Here is a 21,276-nt window from a genome sequence, read left to right as displayed (position 1 = left end):
ATTTAAGGATAAAGAATATAATTAAGAAAATCTGCCTCACTAGGGTGGAAGTCTTGCATTGCTTGAAAGGCTGTGTTTCTTTCCTGAACCTATTTCACAAAGGAGGTTCCTGTCTAAAGATGCCTGAAATGTATCTGTGACCTCGTGGGGGTGCTGAGGATGTCTTTTACTTTCTTATGACATTAATTTGCACAAGAGATGTCATTTATATTATTTGGTTTTGATTTTATCATATGTAAAATTTGTCATAAGTAAAATTTCTGTCTCTTAGCTACTTGACACTTGAGCAGTTTTACTGAGGCAAAAAGAAATATACAAAACTCATCTGTGTCTTGCATATATATTTTCTGATTCTGTAACCTCTTAACCTGGTGAAAGCCAAATTTACCTAAGCAGCTTTTAGTGGTTGCTCATGTATTCTAGGTTCTTCATGTTCTAATTGTATTCCATATCTAATGGCTATTGCACACTGCTTTCCACACGTGCAGTTGGGATTGAATGATAGAAAGGCGTGGTTTCTGCTACATTGGATAATTCAGGTATTTTTGAACTGCCTTGTTTCTCAGGTCCCTCCTCATCTCAGAGGTGACAAACCTCTCTTTAGAGTGGTTTGCACTTGAGTTTTCATTTGTTACTGCTTTAATGGCCAGACTAAAAATTTGCGAGTTGATCAGAGTTAGTCCGATCTCACTCTGCAGAACGTTTGAAGGTGCCAGTAGCCGAGTTCCAAGTATTTCTGAGGCTTTGCCAAGAGAAGTTGAGGAGTTCCTGATGTACTTTGCCAAAAATTGCTTGTGTGATCTAAGGGAAAGCTTTATTCTTTCTTTCTATGCCGATTGAGTGCTTTTTATCTCTCTGTACAGTGAGGCCTTGACTGCTTCATGAAACTGAAGTAGTTAAGCTTTAATAGTTTTTCCTACAAAAGAGTAAATTACAGCTGTTCTTCTGGAAGTGGTTAAGAGCTCCCACTCTCCGGTTCATAGTAGGTTGGCACTGGCTTGTGCCAAGAGCTACTGTCAGTGAAATTATTATTGTTCCCAAGAGGTCACGTAACGAAGCGCTGCCAATACAAACCACAGATTCTCAAACTGTTAAGGCTTTAACACAAAATTCTTTAAGCAGAGTTTGTTCACCCACCCTCAAGGCTGCTGCTGCTGCTGCTCTCGGCAAACCTCAGCAGCAAGAAAAGCAGTTGGAGGTTTTACTCTAGATTTGTTGTATCTAAAATGTCCTAGAGGTATTTGAACTTCGAGTGGGGCTGCCCTGGGTATAGGGAGGAGAGCTTGTGTACTTCTAGCCCTTAGCTGATGGCAGATTTTTACCAATGGGTCTCCAAGTGCTTTCAGAGCGTGCTCGTGGTCGTTCCCATCGCACGGGAAGGGAAATGTCTCACTGAAGGTTGTGACCACACCATGGTCAGGAATAAAACTGAGGTACACTGAACCTTCTGGGCCTTTTCCCAGGGGCTCACTTGGTCTCTGAAATCAGAAAATCAGTTTCTCAAAAACGAGGAGGAAATAGTTTGAATGTCTTGTACCAGGAGTAACTGTGCTCTCCCAGTAGGAAAAAGGTTTGGGAAATTACTGGGCGACCTACCTTCTGTGCAGGCAGTGGTAAAAGTAGGGCTCTCTGGGAGCAGGGACATTAAATTATAGGGACATTAAAAACATACCTTTGTGGACTTGTGAACCCAATCATGGACAGTCTGTGTACAGCCTATTTAAAGAAAATTTTAAAAAGTTGCCAGAAAGACAGGCATTTTTGAAATAGCAAACTAATGCAATTTACTGGGGGGGGGGTGGTATTTTCATATCGTAATCAGAGCACAGAATTTTAACTTTGTCTTTTTGTACTTGAAACATTAAAGATACATTTAGTCATTATATTTAGACATATAAAACTCTTTAATTACAAATTTATTCCAAATGACTTAAGATTTTAATGGATTTTCTTATTCAATAATACATGCACTTTATATTGACATTTTTAGTCATTTGTCGTCATCGTTCACAGCTGATTTGCTGAATATTTGCTAATATTTGGGGTTTTGTTCCTGCATCTGTGTACACTGAAATAGCTGCAGCAATCTTGGATATTTTTGCTCTTCTGCTGTTTGCTAGAATTCTTGTGGCAGAGGTGAACATTCTTGCAGCTGGGTTATGGAAGCAGTTCATCAGGAGGCTCCTGAGCCTGTGCTCACGAAAAATCAAGTCCCCAACCATTTTTGGGTTTTGCCTGACACCAGAGAGGGAACATTTGAATTTACACCTACATGGTGGGTGGTTGGTAGTGACAGGCAAGATGAATCACTCAGTTGATTGTCTGCTTTAAATTTTTATTATATTTAATCTCTGAAAAATGTGGCTTGCTGAAGGTCAGGTTCTGGCACCAGTATTATCTGCAGTAACGTTGACAGCTGTGGTACATCAGCAATTAAGACCTGGCACAGTGGGTAATGTGACGGGGAAAAGTTTTGGTGGAAGGCTAACATGAAAATATGTCATTTCAAGGAGCCTCTTTTTAAAAAGAGAATGGACCTAGAAATGTACTTCTTGTTGCCCAGAAGCCCCACAGACTTTTTCTTCCATGCCTGGTACAGCCAGAATTAAATTGTCTGGAAATGATGGAGAAGGAGACAACTACAGAATTATTTGTGTGCTACGGGAACTGCAGGAGATTGTTTGATCTAACCCCTGCTCTGTGCAGGACAAAATTCAGAGCCAGAGAAATTATGTAGGATGCTGTCTGGTGAAGTTACGAAAACTCCAGGAAGAAGATTTTACAACATGAGCATTGTGTTTGTTTATTCTTATGTTTGACACACAATTTCCTCATAAATTTCTTTTTACTAATGCATGCTTGTAAGTCAGGCTTCCTGGCATTCAGAATGCCTTTGCTAAGTAGATGTGCCATGCTGTTTCTTTCTTTTTTTTTCATTTGGAAATGTGTCATAAGAAGGTATTTTGCTGGCAACACGAGAGACATGTCAACAGAGGTTCTTTGAAAAGCTTTTAAGTATGCAGACAATCTGCGTTTTCCTACTCCTGATCTCTCTTTTAACTGTTTTGTTGGTGTCTTCATTTAGATTTATCTGAAAATAAACAGTAGCCTGTCACTGGGAACATCATTTTAATTGTAGTGTGAAATATCCAGTGCACATTCTTTTAAAAGCTCCAAATAGTGTAATATCAAATTATAACTTACATCATTAGAAATATGTTACAAAAAATTTTAGCAATCATTAAACCCCCCTACCCATCTTCTCTTATGTGCTGCCCTCCAGATTAAACCAGAGCAGCTGCTGGTGGCCAGGGACACAAGGCTAGATGACAAAGAGGCATCTACTGTACTAATTAGGTGCTAAGTTTTAAAAAAAATCTAAGTGCAGCAATATTACTAAATGTTTCTGGTAACAGTCTGTACACTGCCTGTTTTGTACTGGAAGAAAGGGAGGATGCTGCTTTCATGTGAAATGTTGCTGACAGCCAGGAAGAGTGAAATGCACTGGGAATTTTGTAAGGTAGCATTAGGAAATGTATGGCTGAACTGGCAAACTAGAGCACAAATGCTGCAATAAAGTTTAGTTAATGAAGGAACATGAATAGACAATTAAGTGTACTCTGCATATTTTAATGTTATATAAAGCATGATAAAAAAGTAGTCAAATTTTTATTCTTTCTTTTCATATTTAATGAAATCTCATTGCAAACATTATATTAGTGTAAGAGTTGAAAATGTCCATTCTCTCTTTAAAAGAAAGAGGAATCTTGTTTAAATTCTGTTTCTGTATTACAAACTATGTAATCCATGCAGTCTATAGTTGTAGATGACATGGGAATTTTGTTTTGCTTCAGCTGATGCATTTATGTGAACATGGAGTTGGAAGTGAAGTTCCCCACTGCTGACACCCTTGAATTTTGTATTGTCATTTTTTGTGAGCATAGTTAACTTCCTTTTTATGTTGACAGAGCAGTGTCTCTGTTGTGTCAACATAAAAATGATTTATTAGATGTGTTTTATGCCATCATTCCTTGGATAGTTTTAATTTGGCATAAGCAAGGGCTTCCTCTGAGCACAGCTGTCCCTCCCTGCCTCCCTCCGTATCCCTTTGCCTTGCTGGGGATTGTGTTTGTGGGGCTCCCCAGTGACCCCAACGAGGGAAACACCAAACACCTTTGTTGAAATGAATCTCTGTTTAATGAGCCAATTCAAAGCCAGTGGTCCTCCAGCTTGGTTCAGGACATGACTTCATGGACACGCGTGGAAGCACAAAGGAGAGGAGCAGTGGGAATGGGAAGCTGAAGCAGGAGGTGTAGAGGGGACTGCTTGTCAGCAGCCTCATCTCAGGGCACTTGATCTGATCATGGATCTCATCATTAGCAGGAGGGTGGCTGTCTCCTTTCTTTAGTAACATGAGGTTCCTAACCAAGGCATCCCCTTCTGCTGGCTCACCGCTCCTCCCTTCCTCCCTGTCCAGGCAGGTGTCAGGATGCTGCAGCTTTATTTGAGGCACAGGATACAGATGGAGGAGCCTGTGTTGCTGCTTTCCTGAAGCTGGGTTTATCCTGGGCTTTTCACCATGGTAGGACTGAGGAAGAGGGAGGAGAGAAACCAGCCAGCCCTGCCATATTGTCTTCTATGATATTCTTTTCTATTCTTCACTTCTTTTAGGCTTAGAAAAAGGCACAGAAAATGATTTTTGCTCTTGGACACTAAATTACACCCCTTTCTAGGCTCCAGAGTCTTTGAAAGCAGATGGTTTATGCCAGATTTAGTAAAAATTAGTTTTGTTTGAAACACAAACCCATTCAACCATATTTAGTTTGCTAGGTACTGGAAAATAAAGAAATGCTTCTAAATGCATAGCTTTCTTAACTGTCACTGACTCAGAAATAAGGCTTTAAACATAAAGAGTACTGCTTGTCTTTACAAAGAGCATCCATTTTCGTCTCACATTTCTTTCTGTTTTGGAGGAAGTGAGAATGAACCATGAGATGTGGGTTTCCCCTTTGTGAAATTACTAATTTTGTAAGGTATTTTTAGACAGAAAACAGACGACAATACCTCCTTGGGTTTCTTTCATTAATGACCCATTTGGGTTTCTCCAGAGAGCTCTTCAGGCTCATCTGGGAACCCTAAATTGCAAGCTCTGCTGAATACAGATTTTCCTTTTTACAGCTTTTTGACCTTTTTATGGTACGCCTAAGTATAAGAAGTTTAAGATGATCAGGGGAAGATCTTTCCTTTATAAAAAAGATCCTTTGTAAAGGCTTTTATATTTAATCTTAAATAAATATTAATGCAGAGAACTGTCACACTGGTTGTTCTTCATTACCCGTGAATTCTGACAGTGGGTTTCAAGTGGAGCAGTGGGGGAAGGTTGTTTGTCACAAATATTATTGGCAGAAAGTCAGGCATATTCTACAGTTTCATATGAATGATATCCCCTGAAAGTCAGCTAGCTTCCCAACCAACTCTGCTTGCTGTGCCTTAGCAACAAGGAAAAATCTGTTGCCACATGGAAACGGATTGGGATTCATGACAACACTCCCTATATCCAGCCGCCTTCAAACCACGGTAGCGTTTCATCTACTAAACACAACACCCATGTCTTACTTCTGCTTAAAACAACCATCATTTAGACAGTAGCAAGTGTTGTCAAGTGCAAAAATTTCGAAGGTGGCAAAGTGATAAGTCATATTGTTCAGTAATTTTTTTCTCCCTTCCCCCACTGCTTGCCTGGCACAAGTAAGCACTGGGAATAAATGAGCAAATAAACTCCTGCAGAAATTACTGCCTTCTTGTGTTGCAGGTTGAGGAGGGTGTGCCAGGCAGGTACAGCCCAGCTTTGTTTCAGCATCTGTGGTCAGATCAGGGGTAGAGTGGAAACTCTCTAATTATTGTAGCTGCTTGCTTTTAGTAACTCCAGCAAATCTTTTTGATAAAAAACCCCATAGGTTTCTATCAGTTGTAACAGTTGTTGTGGTTTCTGTCGCTGGCATCATCATTGTCATGGTACATAATGAGAGAACAAAATCTGGTTGAGACACAAATAATTGCTTTTTGCTTTGTGCGTGGAGTGGGAGAGAAGCCTGAGGGAAATTAAGTAAATACCTCTGGTGGATTTTTAAAATTTTTCCTGAGCCACTGTGTTCTTAGAGCTGAACGATCATTGGAGAGAAAAGTACAAGAAGACGATTGTTTTTGAGAGTGAATTTGTATTCAGCTTTATTTATGAACTTTTTCCATACGCTCTCATGGCTGGAATGTGAGAAGTTTCCAGCATGAGTACTTGTGAAAGTGTATTTTAGGTTTGGATGCTTGAATTCTTGTTGGATATGTGTCTGAATATATAATTTCCTTTGTGGTCACATTAGCCAATTTAGGACTCAGGTGTTGAGTAGTTGCAGAAATCCCCCTGTCAGGGAATAGAAATGATCTCATTACTAGGTAGTCTGTGCTACACAATGTACATTTCAAAATGAGATGATTCTTTTTGTTCAGGCTATTTATATTTAGATAATAACAACACTGAAGCATTTGCTTAATTTTAAGTATACTGAGTAATTCAGTTTGAAATGCACAAGTGTTTTATTAAATTCTTTAGGGATATAGTGTCAGTGCCCTGAAACTATGAACAATTGTTTTGTTATATTTGTACATAACAAAAATGTTTCTAGAACTGCTCAGCAGCATGGAGTTGATCATGGGCATGTTTGCAATATAAGCTCTAATCAAACAGACAAATATTAATGAGTGTGTTGTAAACAGAAAACAGGTAAAGTTTGATTGCACATTGAAAATTCCTAAGCATAAATATTATGCTCATATTTTGGAAACACAACCAGTTAAAAACCTAGATATTTGAAAAATCTGGAGTGGAAGCTTGAACATTTTACTGGGGAAGAAAAGCCATGATTCTGCCTTTCCTCATTTCTGTTAGTTTTAAAATAAATCCCACTCTGGAAGATTTAGCAAAAGGAATAATCTTGACTAAAAATGAAATCCTTCGTTCCCATTTTTGTCATTCTTTTTTCTCTCTGACTGCACATGAATATCAGAAGCTCCTAGAAGAAAAGCAAAACATTTCTGTTTCATATTTGAAATTATTATTTTCTTACAATTTCTATAGCCTCTTTTGAGGTGTTACATTATGACTTCTAGTGTAGACAGGTTGCTGGCTGCTACCACTGCACTAAATCCCAGCTGAGGAAAGCACTTGAACTGGAGCTTGAAGCACTCTTGCTTTGTTTCTTTCTGGGCATGCTGGTGATTAAATTGCTAGCAGATGTATGGAGCATTGCTGATGCTACTGTGACTGCAGCGCTGGCAATGGCAGAAATATCAGCAGTTGTTGGAACAGCTTGGGCAGGAGGCGAAGCACAAGCAACTTGTAGGCAAGTCATTCTCCCAAGCTGAGATTTGGCCAAAGCAAAAATTCAGGTCTAAAAATGAGGAGAAAATTCAAATCTATCTCCAAAAAATATGACTAAATCCATGCTCTATACTACCATTATCCCTTGATCTGAAGATTAACCAGGTTGTAGTAAATGCACAGAGAGTTGCTATAGTGGACCCAGTTCAAAACCCATGGAAGGAACTAAGTCAGCATTTTACAGTAAGATACAGCTTGTTCTTTCCAATGGAGCCATTACTATGTTGTGTAGTATGTTGTGGGGGAATTTCTTTCCAAACCTCTAAAAAATCAGTTTGTGCCGATATATTAAAATATTATCATCAATACCTTTGCATGTTTAACTTTAAATAATGTCATAAATTCTCAGCTTGTTTTAAAAATAACTGTACTGCTGAAACAATACTAATTTAAACTTAGTTATAGACTTTGCGTAGTAGTATTAGTCATTAAATTAGCCTCTGCTTCTAAAAGTCTACCTAGCATATTTATTTGTTTGGCTTAGAGTCCTATAAGCTGATCATATAGATTGTAGATAAATATTTCCTTCTGGTTGTTTCAATTACTTGCTGATCACTTTATTTTAATCCCGATTCTTTTCACATCATTACTCCTTGAGATTTTAATGATTTAAAATAACACAGTAAACTCCTTTTTAATATTTTCCAATTTCAGACTAAATTTTCTGTGGTGTATTCAGACTTGATACTAGCAGTCCTATTCCAAAACTTTCTCTGTGTCTCTGTCCTCTGCTGTCACATGCAGGTTGTGTCCCCATGCTAGGACAATGCCACCCCTGTGCCATGTTCATAGTTCAGACTCTGAAAGACTCAGGGCCTCTCCCTGACTCTTTCTTCCTGCATCCCCAGCAGGGAAAATGAAGCTGCCTATGCACACCTACTCATGTGTGATGGGACAGCCCTGCTGGAGGACAACCAGTGCTCTGGATCTCCTGCACATAGGGTCTTCTGTCCCAGGACCACACGTGCTGCCATAGTCTCGTCTTCTCCGTGACATGGGGTTTGGCAAAGCTTCTCCTCAAGCTGGTAAAGAGGCACGTGGGGATGCCAGGGTGGCAGTAGCTAGAAAGCAGCACTTGGCATGGCCATCAATAACTGTTCCAAGGTAGTTTTCATGAGAGATGAGCTGTTTGCTTGATGACTAATTAATTTGCTTTAAAGGCACATTTTGGCTCATTCTTAGAGCGATTTGCAAATGCATTTTCAATCGGTGTGTATGTCAAATAATTTTGGGGGAGCAGCCTATATTTACCAGATATCTTCAGGGAGGAGTGGTGCTTCCCCAGCAGAGCCAGAGCCACCCAAAATCTGGGATCTTTGAAGATAGGCTGGGCCACTTATCCACTATCTCTTCTCCTGCCAGTTTGTCCCCAACAGCCAAAGCAGAGTCTGCTGAACAGAGGTGTGCTCAGTACCTAATATTTATTGAGGGAAGAGAAGAGAAGAGAAGAGAAGAGAAGAGAAGAGAAGAGAAGAGAAGAGAAGAGAAGAGAAGAGAAGAGAAGAGAAGAGAAGAGAAGAGAAGAGAAGAGAAGAGAAGAGAAGAGAAGAGAAGAGAAGAGAAGAGAAGAGAAGAGAAGAGAAGAGAAGAGAAGAGAAGAGAAGAGAAGAGAAGAGAAGAGGAGATCTATCATGGTAGCTGGGACATAAAAATCCTGAATTTCTGTATCAATATTTCTTGTTCCAGAAAGCCACTTCCTGGTTTGATTTTTTTTTCATTTTCTCCTATACAGTTTGTACTTTCTTATGCTTCTAGAAATTTTGGGTGGTTGGGTTCCTGCATAGCAGGCTAAATGTACTCTTGTGGTCTCTCCAGTGTTTCATCTTTGCTCCACGTTGATGTGGGTTCAGGCTGCCACTGAAAAGCTGTTGTCCTGTCCTCCCTCATCCCATTTCAGGGCTGTGAATTCCTCCCATCTTCCATGCACCAGAACTAGTACTTTGTGGTCTGAAGGATAAACTAGAAGTTTGGGGCTCTTTTCTGTACTGGTTTTCAGCATCAGATACCTTTTGCAGACTCCTTAGAATTTCTTCCTAATATTTAATCTAAATCTACCCTCTTTCAGTTTAAAATTATTACCTGCTGTCCTTCCACTACACTCCCTGATAAAAAGTCCATCTGTGTCCTTCCTGTTGGCCTCCTTTAGATACTGGAAGATACTACAAGATCTCCCTGGAGCCTTCTTTTCCCCAGGCTGAACAACCCCAACTCTCTTGGCCTGTCTCCATGGGAGAGGTGCTCCATTCTCGTGATCAACCCAGTGGCCCTCCTCTAGGCTTCCTCCAACAGATCCCCATCTTTATTATACTGGGAGGCTGACAGATGGATGCAGTACTCCAAGTAGGGGTCTCACAAAAGTGCAGTAGAGGTGTAGAATCACTGCCCTCAACCTGCTGGTCCTCCTTCTGATGCAGCCCAGGATACAGTTGGATCATGTCCAGTTTCTTATTCACCAACATGCCCAAGTCCTTCTCCACAGGGCTGGTTTCAATCCACTCATCACTCAGCCTGTGTCCATGTTTGGGATTACCCCAAACCAGGCACAAGACTTGGCCTTGTTGAGATACATGAGGACTGCACAGGCCCAGCTCTCAAACCTGTCCAGGTCTCTCTGGATGGAATCCCTTCCCTCTAGAATATCAGTCACACCAGTGAACTTGTCATCCCCAGACTTGCTCAGGGTGCACTCAATCCCATTGCCCACATTCCCATGTTAACATCAGGATGCTAAATAATATGGTCCCAGGGGGACACCACTCATCACTGGTCTCCACACAGCCATCAGGCCATTGACCACAACTCTCTGCGTGTGTCCATTTCCTTATCCACTGTCCATCTGTCAAATCCATTTTAGTCAAATCTATTTTAGTGACAAGATATGCATGGGATATCCTTGTTTTACACAAGGTAAATGGTAGATGTCAGTCTCTCTTATCCATCTTCACTGTAACCCTGTTGTAGAGGGCAACCAAATTTATCCTTTTTGCTGAGTTTCACCTTACACTGTCATGTAAGTGCACACTGCAGTACCGGTATTCTCCCTGGGTGATCCTCCCTGTCCTCTGTCAGCACCAGCCTGGGAAAGGAGCAGGGAAATCCATGCATAAACTTTGACTGTGCTGCTGCAGTGAGTGAGGCTTGTGGAATGAAAGACTTGGACAGAAACCAAGAAAAGTGGTGGTATGTAGGGCTGCTGCAGAGCCAAGGTGTTAATGACATGCCGGCTAGGAAGAGTAAGTGGGATCCAAGGCAGTGCTGCACTCTTTCAGCATCTTTGTTGGGCATGAGAGAGGAAAATTAGGCTTATATGTTACAGTATTTCCATATGGAGCTACTGTAATGCATGGAACTACACTAAGGTTTGTGATGAGCGTGGAAGGGTAAACAGCGATAGGTGCCTCTGTGGTTCCTCGTCCCTTCCCTTTCTAAAAATACAGGGACAAGAATACAGGGAGGAAAAAGCAGGTGGTGTTACTGAAATATGGATTCTGTAATTCTTACAGGGTGTGAAGGGTGTGGGAATTGGATCTTTCTCAAAGCAAGGAATTAATTATGCTGCTTACAAGTTGGAATAATGTGAGGGTGCACCACATGAGCTTCCTGTTGTAGTGCCGGTGCAGCTCCACAATGCCTTCTTGTCCACTTCCAGGCTTATTTTAGGCAGTGTTTATTTGTATCTTGTGTGGCTTGTAGTAAGATAGAAGTTGCAAGTAAGCATCAGTATAGACAATATCTTGTCTTTTAATAATGACAAGATATGGGAGGATCATGGTGAGTAAGAGTGGGGTAACCTGATTCTTGTGGAGATGTTTATCCTGTCTCTGCCTTTCAGAGTCCTGGTTCACTGTGAATGTTATAATTTTAAATCCCAGTCTTTATTGATGAGTGGTAAGATTTTGGCACTTGCATGTCCCTGCTGTGAAGACTTATTTGTGATTTTTCTTTCTGTCTCCTCAAATATGAATACTCTTTAATTTCATTGAGTGATCAATTATTCTTGTGTAATGTAAAGCAGAGCACAGAAAATCTGCCTTTTCTTTGTGCCATATTGTATAATTGCATGATGTCTCTTGTAATCTCTCCTTTGTAAGGTAAATAGTTTTTTCTGTCTTTTCTCATGTTAAAATTTATCCAAATCCTTTATTATTCCCACTATTATTGTCTGAATCCCCTCTAACAGTGCAGCATTCATTTCTTGAGATGTTGTTATGAGTGCAACATGTGTCACAGCAGAGATAACGCTGATCTACATAAGTCACCTCCCCACCGGTCACCATTTTATTCACCATTTATCCTAATTTCTTTTAACTACAGTTAATAATTTCATTTAGAAGAGTGGTCTTCCTTGAGAAGGGTTCTGTGACCCTGAGGTGTCTTTACTGAATTGATAAAGTTTGCTTTAAAAGTATGTGTAATTACATTTTCTCCCTCTAGTACATGCTGATTTCAATATTGAGCTCATCACAATATTTTCTTTTCACCCAGCAGTTTTTTAGGTTTATCTTGAAATTCTTCACTGTCATTTTTCATCTTTCCTGACCAAATAATTGTGTCTTATCTATAGGTTTTGCTATCTCATTGTTCATCTTATTTTCCAGATAAGAATAAATGTAATAAAAAACATAGAACTGAGTTTACCAAACCATTTTCCTGATCTGAAACAATTATTATTTGGAGACATATTCAGATGATGTGATAAATTCTTTTTATGTAGATTTCAATAGCTAAAAGACTAGATTGCAGCTACTTTTTTTTTTTTTTTTTTTCATATGCCAAAACCATAAGAAAACTAACAGTCTACCAAATTATCTTACAGACCCTGTCCAGAAGAATTTCAAATCCCTATTTGGAAACTCCTTCAAATAAGGTACTTGTGAAGCTTCTTTTTAATTTTGTTTCATCAAACAACATGTGAGGAATGCTTCTGCTTCAGTTCAACCTCTTAATGGTAGCTTTGAAGACACTTGTGAATGTGACCTGCAGTTAAATCCAGTTAAGAAGTTAGTTATCACTTTGTGTGTGTGTGGCACAAATCATGTCCTTCTATTACCGAGTTTGCAAATTGAATTGTTGTTAATTCCAGTGTGCACTTGCTTCCCAGTCAGTTAAGTGATTGCCACTGTTTAGCTTACTTTTACACTATTTGAGAACTGTTGTTTGCATGCCACAAGATGCATGTCTGGCTTGCTGTCTCAGGTCTATTCTATATGCCTTAAAAAGTTCCTAAACGTAGGAAGCAAACAAACAAAAAGGTGAAACCAAACAGCATCAAGTTAGTTCTTTGTGTCACTTGGTGTGTATTGATGGGACAGTGAGGAAACATCACAAAAGAAGCCCAAGGTAAATTCTTCAGTAAGAAGTGGTACAAAGAGTCTGGGTGGAACATGGTTTTATGGAAGACTGATTTAGGTTCTGACAGACACATCTGCAGCCTTGAGGTGCGGGGTAGAATTCAGGTGTGGGGGAATCAGAGGTGTGTCCATTCTGAAAGACCATATCCTCCTGGCAATGCATGGGTGAACTGATCTACAGCTGTCATAGGAAACCTCCAAAGGTTCTGAACGAAAAGAAAAGACTATGAAATAGTGTTTCAGTGTGCATTAGGCTTGAAATAAATTATTTAGCCCAAATACATTGGAAATTATATCTATTTTAAACTGTATTTGTGTGATTTTGCAATAGGTCATGTGTCTCTGCTTTGCTAGAATAACACGTGTTTTCATTTAACTTTCTCAAAGGTAAAGCTGATGGATGGATAGTAAAACCTCCCCTTTTCTAGGGCAGCAAATCTAAAATCAGCCCAGCTCATAGAGCACCTGCAACACGTGATACAACTGGCAGAAGCTGGGGTACATTTCCTATGAGACTTTGAGTGCTTGCTTGTCATTTACCTGTGAAGAAGGCATCGCTCAAAGGGAGGGAGTGGACAGTGGCAAGGCAATTTACTACAGCAGGAATAAATCCCTGTTTGTCACAGTTTTCAATTTCTCTTTTCATTCAGATTTATGGAGAAAGTTCTTCCTGTGCTGGGAGAGCTCTCAGGAATATTTTTACTCTACAAGCTTCTGACCTGATTAAAGACAGGGTGTACCTTACTGGCATTTGCAGGTAAATCAAAATAATTTGTTTTAATCAGTTGTAAGAGTTTTATTTGCATTTGTCCATGCCTCTATGATTTGACAAGAGAGTAAATTCTGAGTGATTCTGCGTATGTCACTAAGAAATGAAAAAATTTTCTTAAAATTTTCTTTAGTGTCTCATGTACCTTAATATGTTTTCTTGCATTACAATGTCAGTTTTCAGAAAGCAGCAGTGGCCTGATTGTATATCCATTTATTCAAATGCTTATGATTTTCATATACAATAGTGTTTCTCAGTTATTTTGTTGGAAAGAAAGAGTATTAATTTCAGCCCTGATTTGGAGTTATAAAAGAGCTTAATTGTATTCTAGGATTTAGTGACACAGTGATTTCTGCATGTAATTTATGGAATATTTCTGTAATGAAGTGATTTTCCATTTGTGTTGCCTTGTAGCATAAATGCTTCCTCCTATTTTCAGTTATACCAAAATATACAGCTCTCTACTATAGCACCGTTCATTCACACCTGTGTTTAAGAGAAATCCATTACTTTTTAATTATTATTTAAATATATACATTTACCATTAAAAGTACATCCCAGAGCAGCACTTAAAGGTCTTACATATATTGTTTAGTTATTCTGATTATGCCTGTGCTCAGAAAGAAAAGAAAATCCTGAGGCTAAAAGTTGGATTTTATTTATCTCGTGCATCTTTGGATGAACTGTATGCAGCACAAATTGATAAAAATGCTACATATTGCAAAGTATGCTACATGAATCAGGTATGTAAGGGATCTTGCTCTTCTAACATAAGTTCCCTCATTGTAGCTGGAGGTATCCCCTGAGGCTTGACAATGTAATTTCTTCCCCTGAAATGAATAGGTTTACAAAAATTAGGAGTTGAGACAAAGAGTTTTCTATGCTGAGCAAAAAGGCTTTATGATAGCTTTAAAAATAGCTCTTTATTATAAAAGAATGTTTTAACATTGCTGTAGTTTAAGTAGTGATGTTTTGCTTATTTTCAGGAGAAGTTGTGTTGGATCAGAACTTGTAGACTGGCTTTTGGAGCAGTGCCCTTTTGTCAAGTGCAGATCTACAGCAGTTGGAGTGTGGCAGCTCCTCCTGGATATGGGCATTATATTGTCAGGTCAGTCCTGCCAGTACTTCCAGTGTGAGGAAGGCTATCCCTTTCTCCTGCACAGGACAAGAGTTGTGGTTTTGATCAGAGAAGGGAAAGGAAAAAAGCACAGATTGATCCAATTTTCTTGCCAATTCTTTATTCTACAATCTTTTTGGGAGGCTCATGTCTGTGACCTTTCATTTCACAAATACCAAAGATCAATCCCTTGTTTGTGGCAATTTTGTTCCCTTTGCTTTTACAACTGTAATTGCCTATTATCAAGTTGCAGACAGAGTGCTGGTCTTTTCCAGCCTTTTTTTCATTCCCACAAGCTATTTTAGGTTTCTCACAAGACAGCAGCTGTTTAGCCGCTGCAGATCATGGCTTTACCAGATGACTTCTGTAGCTATTAATGATTTTCTTTTCCTCTCTGTTTTTAATTACAGTGGGTTGAGAGAGGACCCAGCTCCTTGAGATGGTAGTGAGGCCAGGTCCCACCCTGCTGTCCCCAACTCCCCCACCAAACTGAGGGATTTGATTCAGATAACATGGTTGGTGATAATTTCACTGGTAACCAGCCTCTGGATATCTGATGCTTTGAGGCTGGCACTGCTTAGGCAGTCAGCTTAGGCCATACTCCACCCTGGGGTCTGTGCTAGATGCTTAACCTCTTTCTTGTGAAAAGGTGAGGAGCTGTGGAAGATTTCTGCATGTATACACTGACAGTGTACCTTAAGGTTTTTTTTCAACTAAACTGACAGCATGTCTGGTCGTGCCGTCTCAGCAAGGGCTAAATTACTTGTTGCAGGAGCTTGTGCTTTGGACTCTGTCCCTTCTTCCCTATCAAATAAATTTTTCAGGGAAGACAACAAATACATCTTATCCAGGTTTAGTCTACAAATCCAGTAGCCCTGAATTTGAGAAGAAGATGGAATAATGATGGGCTGCATCCCCATTACTAAACTTTGTTTACTGGTGCCTGATCATTACTGAAAACAGTTTAGAAACCAATGGAAACTGAGGAATCTAACAAAAAAGAGAAAGGTTTTAATTCCCTAAACCTGAACTGATTCTGAAATTGACTAAACACTCATCAGTCTTAAGGCTTGAATTTCAGGCTCCTGGAGATCTTTAAACTGAGGTTTTGGGGTTTTCCTGTTTGGATGCACTGAATTAAACTGAGGATTGTTTCTGCGCTGAATATTCAATCCTTTTTCCCAAGTGATGGTACAACTCAGCATTAAGATCAAGTGTAATACAGAATGTATATTACATGGTGAAGGTTTAAAGGGTATCTAATATTATTTTTCTAACAGTGGACAGACAACTCTATTTTCAAGACAGTCATGCTTTCTACCAGTTCTCAGCGGATGAATGTACCTACCTTTTCTGTGAATTTGAGAAAGAGGAAGCATGGAAGAATGGAGTAAAGCTCCTACTTCAACTACTGCCACTGTCTCCTCCCAGGATTGACATGTGCAATCTGTAAGTGTGTATGTACAGCTGTTTGCAACTTCTATTGACTATTTTTTAAGTATCTGGCCTTATAATGACACTGTTTACCCCCAAATCACCTTGCAAATGAGACAGTTTTTTTGGGGGGGTTGACAAATCTTGTAGAGATGTGCTTTTCATCTGAGAAGGTCAGTATGGGTACAAAAATGGAGGCACTTGACTAGGAGTTTTGGACATATTACAGTTTTTAGGCACCGTATTGCTGCCTCTAGCTTGCAATGCCCTCTACCTGGGCACGTGGCTTTTTTTGGTCTTCTCTTACATTTGGAAGTTTGGCATTAATTTGGCAGCAGGGATGCTCTGGTGCTGATTGACTAGCAGATAAGATGCCCTTGTCATGTGTCAGGGTCAGGTTTCAGATGGATTGACAAGATGGGTGGAAATGTGGTACCTTTGGTCATTTGATTTTAATTTTCTACTGTATGTTTCTACTGTATGTTTGCCAGAGCTCTGTAAACTCACATTATTATTCCTTTTTCAGAATATGCCTTTAAAGAGTTTTGCTTCCTATGTGTCTCCCCTTTCACTTGACTATTGTATGTTATTGTGCTCTTTGTGCTCAGGTGTCTGCACTGAGTGGCTAGAAGGATAACATAGTTATTTGTTCCACAGTGAGAGGCCAAAATAGAAGAGAAAGGTGTTAGTGAGAGCTCTGGAGGCTCATGACTATTTGTGCTTTAGTAAATCTGCAGGAGCTGGCCTGAACAGACAAGTTGAGTTAAATTCTTTCATTGTCCCTAGCATGATGATCCTCCAACCCAATACTTTGGAGAACTATTACCCTGTCAGTACCAGAATTTATTCTTTTTGATGCCAAAGACAAATCTTTCTTCTATGAGTACTTTCCTTCTCTTCATACTAGCTTTTTAAAACTGCTCATTCTCAAAGATGAATATCCAGTAGAAATATTTTAAAGGACCACAAAGTCAGAAGACCCTGTAAGATGTCTCAAGCCCAGATTCTTAAATTCACACATACTGAGTTGGTTGGAAAAAACCTCAGTAATTTGGCTGCATGGTTCAGGGCAGAAACTTGATTCCCCTCCCTACTGCTGACTGCCCTCACCAATCAAATATTGGCAGTTTTGGAGTGGAGATTCCCTTCAAAATTCATTTATTTGATCAGCTTGAGTGAGTGTAGAAAAGTGACAAGAACCCCAAGCTGGCTAGAGCAGCAGGACTGAAAATGATCTTCTAAGCAGTTGACTCACATGGGAGAAAACCTTTGACTACTTTTGCAAATAGAAATTCTTGTCTTTTGGCCAAATCTGGTGCTAAACGGTGTGTCTGTCCCTTAAATATCAGGGCATTTTGATCTTGATTTTAGTGGGAATTGGGATTTTTCTCATCACTGTAAATCAGACCACTTTTCATGGTTTGTGTCTACTTGTTCAAAGGATTTGAATCAAAAGGACAGGACAGATGGGTCATATTGATATGTTACATGAAGGATGCTGGGTAGGAAAATGGATTGAAGGCTTTTTAGGTTCAAGTTTACACTCGGCAGTTTTATCATTTCAGTGCAACTGTCATTTCCAGTGGAAGATGATCCCTGTCACATGAATTGAACAATTATTCATTAATGTACATTTCCAGCTCCTTCCCGCTCACATTATTCAAATTTGAGTTGAAGTTGGATTCCTTTTGGGAATATTGTCACTGAAAAATTGTTTTCTGGAGCTTTTACCTGTCAGATTGTGAGGGTGCTTTTTGAAACAGTATATATTGTAGGAATTGAATTTTAAATAATGCTGTACCCTTGAGGGAATGTGATGTTAAAGCAGAAGGAGACTTTTCCAGGTTCAAAATTCTTCATGCTTGATGCAAATAATAAACTGCTAAAACACAGCCAGAAAAGGAATAGATGAGATGTTTGTTAAAGTTGTCTGACCTGGTTAAATAAAGCCATATACTCCTTTTCATGAGGAAAGAGGGCAATTCTAAAAACATTTCCTTGTAGGGTTTGTCTTTTCTTGACTATATAAGCTGTTTTGCATATCATTAAGATATAAGATATCATTAAGATATTTTTATAATTTTATATTTTTGTACTCATTTTTCTGTTTTAGCTTTTCTCACAATCTATAATAACTGCATTAACCCTATAAGTACATAGGGGTAGGGAAGATCTTACTTCATTAATTAGATTCCCTGCTTTTGATGAGATCAGAAGCAAATGCCTGCTTGTGCACCAGAAGGGAGTATTGGCTGTCTTCTGGTGGTCCCAGGAGCCAGATGCTCTGTCTCCTCTGCAGCTCTGGGCAGCAGCCTTGTGCTTGCCTGGGCAGCTGGGTGCATCAATGGGTCTCTGGAGTACCATGGTTCTGCTCTCTCAGAAGGAGTCTGTGGACCTGAGTAGGTAGCAGCAGCTCTGGGCACTTCCTTCAGCAGCTGTTCTGGAAACCTTGTTAAACAAACATAGCTCAGATTTGACTTGCTGTATGGATTTTTGAGTGATCTTTATTTGTTCCTGCTCAGTTTTAGTGGTGTTACCAAATTACTACAGGAAACTCTACAATGAAAGTACTGTTCTGAAATCTGAGTTGTGCTTATCATTCCTGAATAAATGCTCCCTGTTTGCCTTGGTGGAAATTCCTTACACTCAATATAACATCGGTGGGAATTCACCATGGAAAACAAGTCAGAACATAGCAGATTTTCAGCAGCTCACGCTAATCAGAAGGCTAATGTTGTGTGTATTCCACAGGATTCAGACCCTGTAAATGTTGTCAAATTAGATGGGACAAATGCAGAGGCTTCTTAGGGCTGTTAAACACCTCATGTTAATCACAGTCATTCTACTTGAGTAGAAAACAAGTGAATATGGCAATAGCCTGGAAACAAAAAATCTGAATTGAAAGCCGTGCCATGGACTTCCTTACAACCTTGATCAATCACTTAGGCTCTTATTCAATGCCTCCTGAATTCTTTCCCAGTTACTGCAAGATTGTTGTATCAGGCATTTAATCCTTGTGTGCTTCTATTTCCTTCTTTGTAAATGGGAGTGTTTATAACAATTCCCAGAAGCACTGGTAGACTCAGTGAACATTTCAAGAATACACTTGGTACCTGAGACTGTTGAAATGTAGCCCATAATATTTTTTAAAATTATTGGAAGATATGTTAACAGATTTTTTTTTCTTAATATTGCATTGGTTTTTATTTTCAGGAGTGTTGTACTCTGCCTTCTGTCCTGAAACAATTTTCATTTTATTGATATCAGAAAAGTAACCATTCTTAAAAGTAATTTGGTTTTAATGCTAATAGCCAGGATGGGATATTGATTTAGTTACTGCCTTATGGAGTTCCTGGAAAGCTTTTGCTGAGCACAAACAGCTCTTGGTTATTGTATGGAAACTGACTTACCTGCTTGCAGGTCTAGGACAAGCATCCCTGCATCTCGCTCTGCTCAGCAGACTGATCCCACAGATCACTGAACTGTGTAAGCACTAATTTGCCTGGGCTTTGTAGCTCCTGTTTGGTACCAGACTCACTAGGTCCTAGCTGTCCACTTTTGAAAAAATTAAGGTGATAACTGTTGCTTTTGTCCATTGGCCTGGGTGTCATAATATACCCTTCCTCCCTGATTCTGAAGAGCTGACTCTAATTTTTAGTTTATTCATGGTTTCAGAAGTATTTTCTGCTCATAGGCAGATAAATGCTGGGGGGGGGGTATTTTTAAATAGAAAATGAAGTGATAAAGGCCCAAGAAGGAACTAGCAATGCTATGTGCTGATCTGGGTTTATAGATTGCATCTGTGGCTGTGTCTATTAAGCTGCCATCTTCTGCCTCCAACTTGGAAGAATCAGGTCCTAGCCTGGTTCTGAGAGATCAGAAGAGAACAGATGTGTAGAGAAACATCTCAAGAGTTCAGTTATTTTAATCACATTCCAAATTATAAAGAGAAAACCTGAATAAATCAGTCTTTGTAAATTAAAATGCATTCATTCTTTTCTTTTGGGCGGTTTATAACACTTAAAATGTTAAATCACATTTTCTTTGAATAGGAAAGGCAGTTGTGAAAATAATTTTGATTTTAATCTGAATTACCATTTTGATCTGAATTTGCTTGCCCCAAAATGAATGCATGTGTCATTCTGTGCTTTCTGACCTTAATTTTTTAATCAGGGAATGAAATTTCATGGGATGTAAGAACCACAATATACCAGCTGCATATTCCAGATGTGTTGCCAGCTCTCTCCCTAAGGACATCAAGGCATATAAGCAATTAAATAATTTAGTCAAAGACAGAAGCTTCTGCTAATACCTGGGATTTACGTTTATTACAGCAGCTGCAGTTTTGTGTATCTGTTCAGCTTGCTGGCATGCTTCTTGAATACCATGAAAAGTAAAGATGTCAAGGGCATTTCCTTTTACTTCTTCCCGTAGTTCTAACACTATCACTTTGGTATAATGCTTCTGATTGTCAATAAAGCTTCTGAAAGGTTTACAGATATTTTAGTGATGGGAATTAGACTGTTTTAAAGATCAGCTCAGTCTTATCCTGTACTGTCCGCTTTTGTGTGGCTATTTCCATGTGGGCCTGACTTCTGGGGCAGTTTCTGGGAGAGTTCTACCTTCACTGCCTCACTCTTGAAAAGACACATTAAGTCTCTTTCTTGTGAGTTACTGTCAAGAAAACCTAATATTGTTCTCAGCCATTACTTTAGTTTGGTTGTTTATGGCTTCTTAAATGTATTGTTTTCACTATCAGTTATTTTTCCTGAATATTGAATTTCTTGTGTCACAAAATTGTTTTGATGTTTTCATCTTGTCCGTTTTCATCTACATGAAGTTGTATTCCACAGGTGCTGCTCCACATCTTAGCAAAGCTGGATGGTAGGCAGATAGAAAACTCTTTGCTCTGTTTATAGAGTATGTTTTTAGCAAAGCAAAATATGCAGTCAAATAAGCAACTCTGATTGAAAGGGTCCTGCATTCTTCAGTTCTTCATCATATTTTTATAGCTGAAGAATTCTCTCACTGCTTCATGTTGGTCGGATCAAAAGAGTTCTTGACAGCAAGGGACAAAGGGTGTACTCTGTCATTACTGACATGATTAATTATTGTCGTGTTGCAGTCCTCATTTTGATGTGGAATCTCAAAGGCCCTTTTACATTAGTGC

The 21,276-nt window shown here is 39.3% G+C and overlaps 1 protein-coding gene across 1 annotated transcript in view; it reads left to right on the top strand.

Moving 5' to 3' along the window:
- The window catches only part of RAPGEF5 (Rap guanine nucleotide exchange factor 5), a 157,471-nt gene that overhangs the window by 16,590 nt on the left and 119,605 nt on the right, over window positions 1–21,276 (top strand). Inside the window, exons 2-5 of the mRNA XM_058831236.1 lie at window positions 12,252–12,302; window positions 13,437–13,543; window positions 14,542–14,663; window positions 15,953–16,121. Of these exons, the coding sequence (XP_058687219.1) occupies window positions 12,252–12,302; window positions 13,437–13,543; window positions 14,542–14,663; window positions 15,953–16,121 (449 nt within the window). The remainder of the gene's footprint in view (window positions 1–12,251; window positions 12,303–13,436; window positions 13,544–14,541; window positions 14,664–15,952; window positions 16,122–21,276) is intronic.

This window comes from Poecile atricapillus, chromosome 2 (assembly GCF_030490865.1).
Source record: "Poecile atricapillus isolate bPoeAtr1 chromosome 2, bPoeAtr1.hap1, whole genome shotgun sequence".
NCBI classification, from domain to species: domain Eukaryota; kingdom Metazoa; phylum Chordata; class Aves; order Passeriformes; family Paridae; genus Poecile; species Poecile atricapillus.
This window is presented reverse-complemented; position numbering and strand designations above follow the sequence as displayed.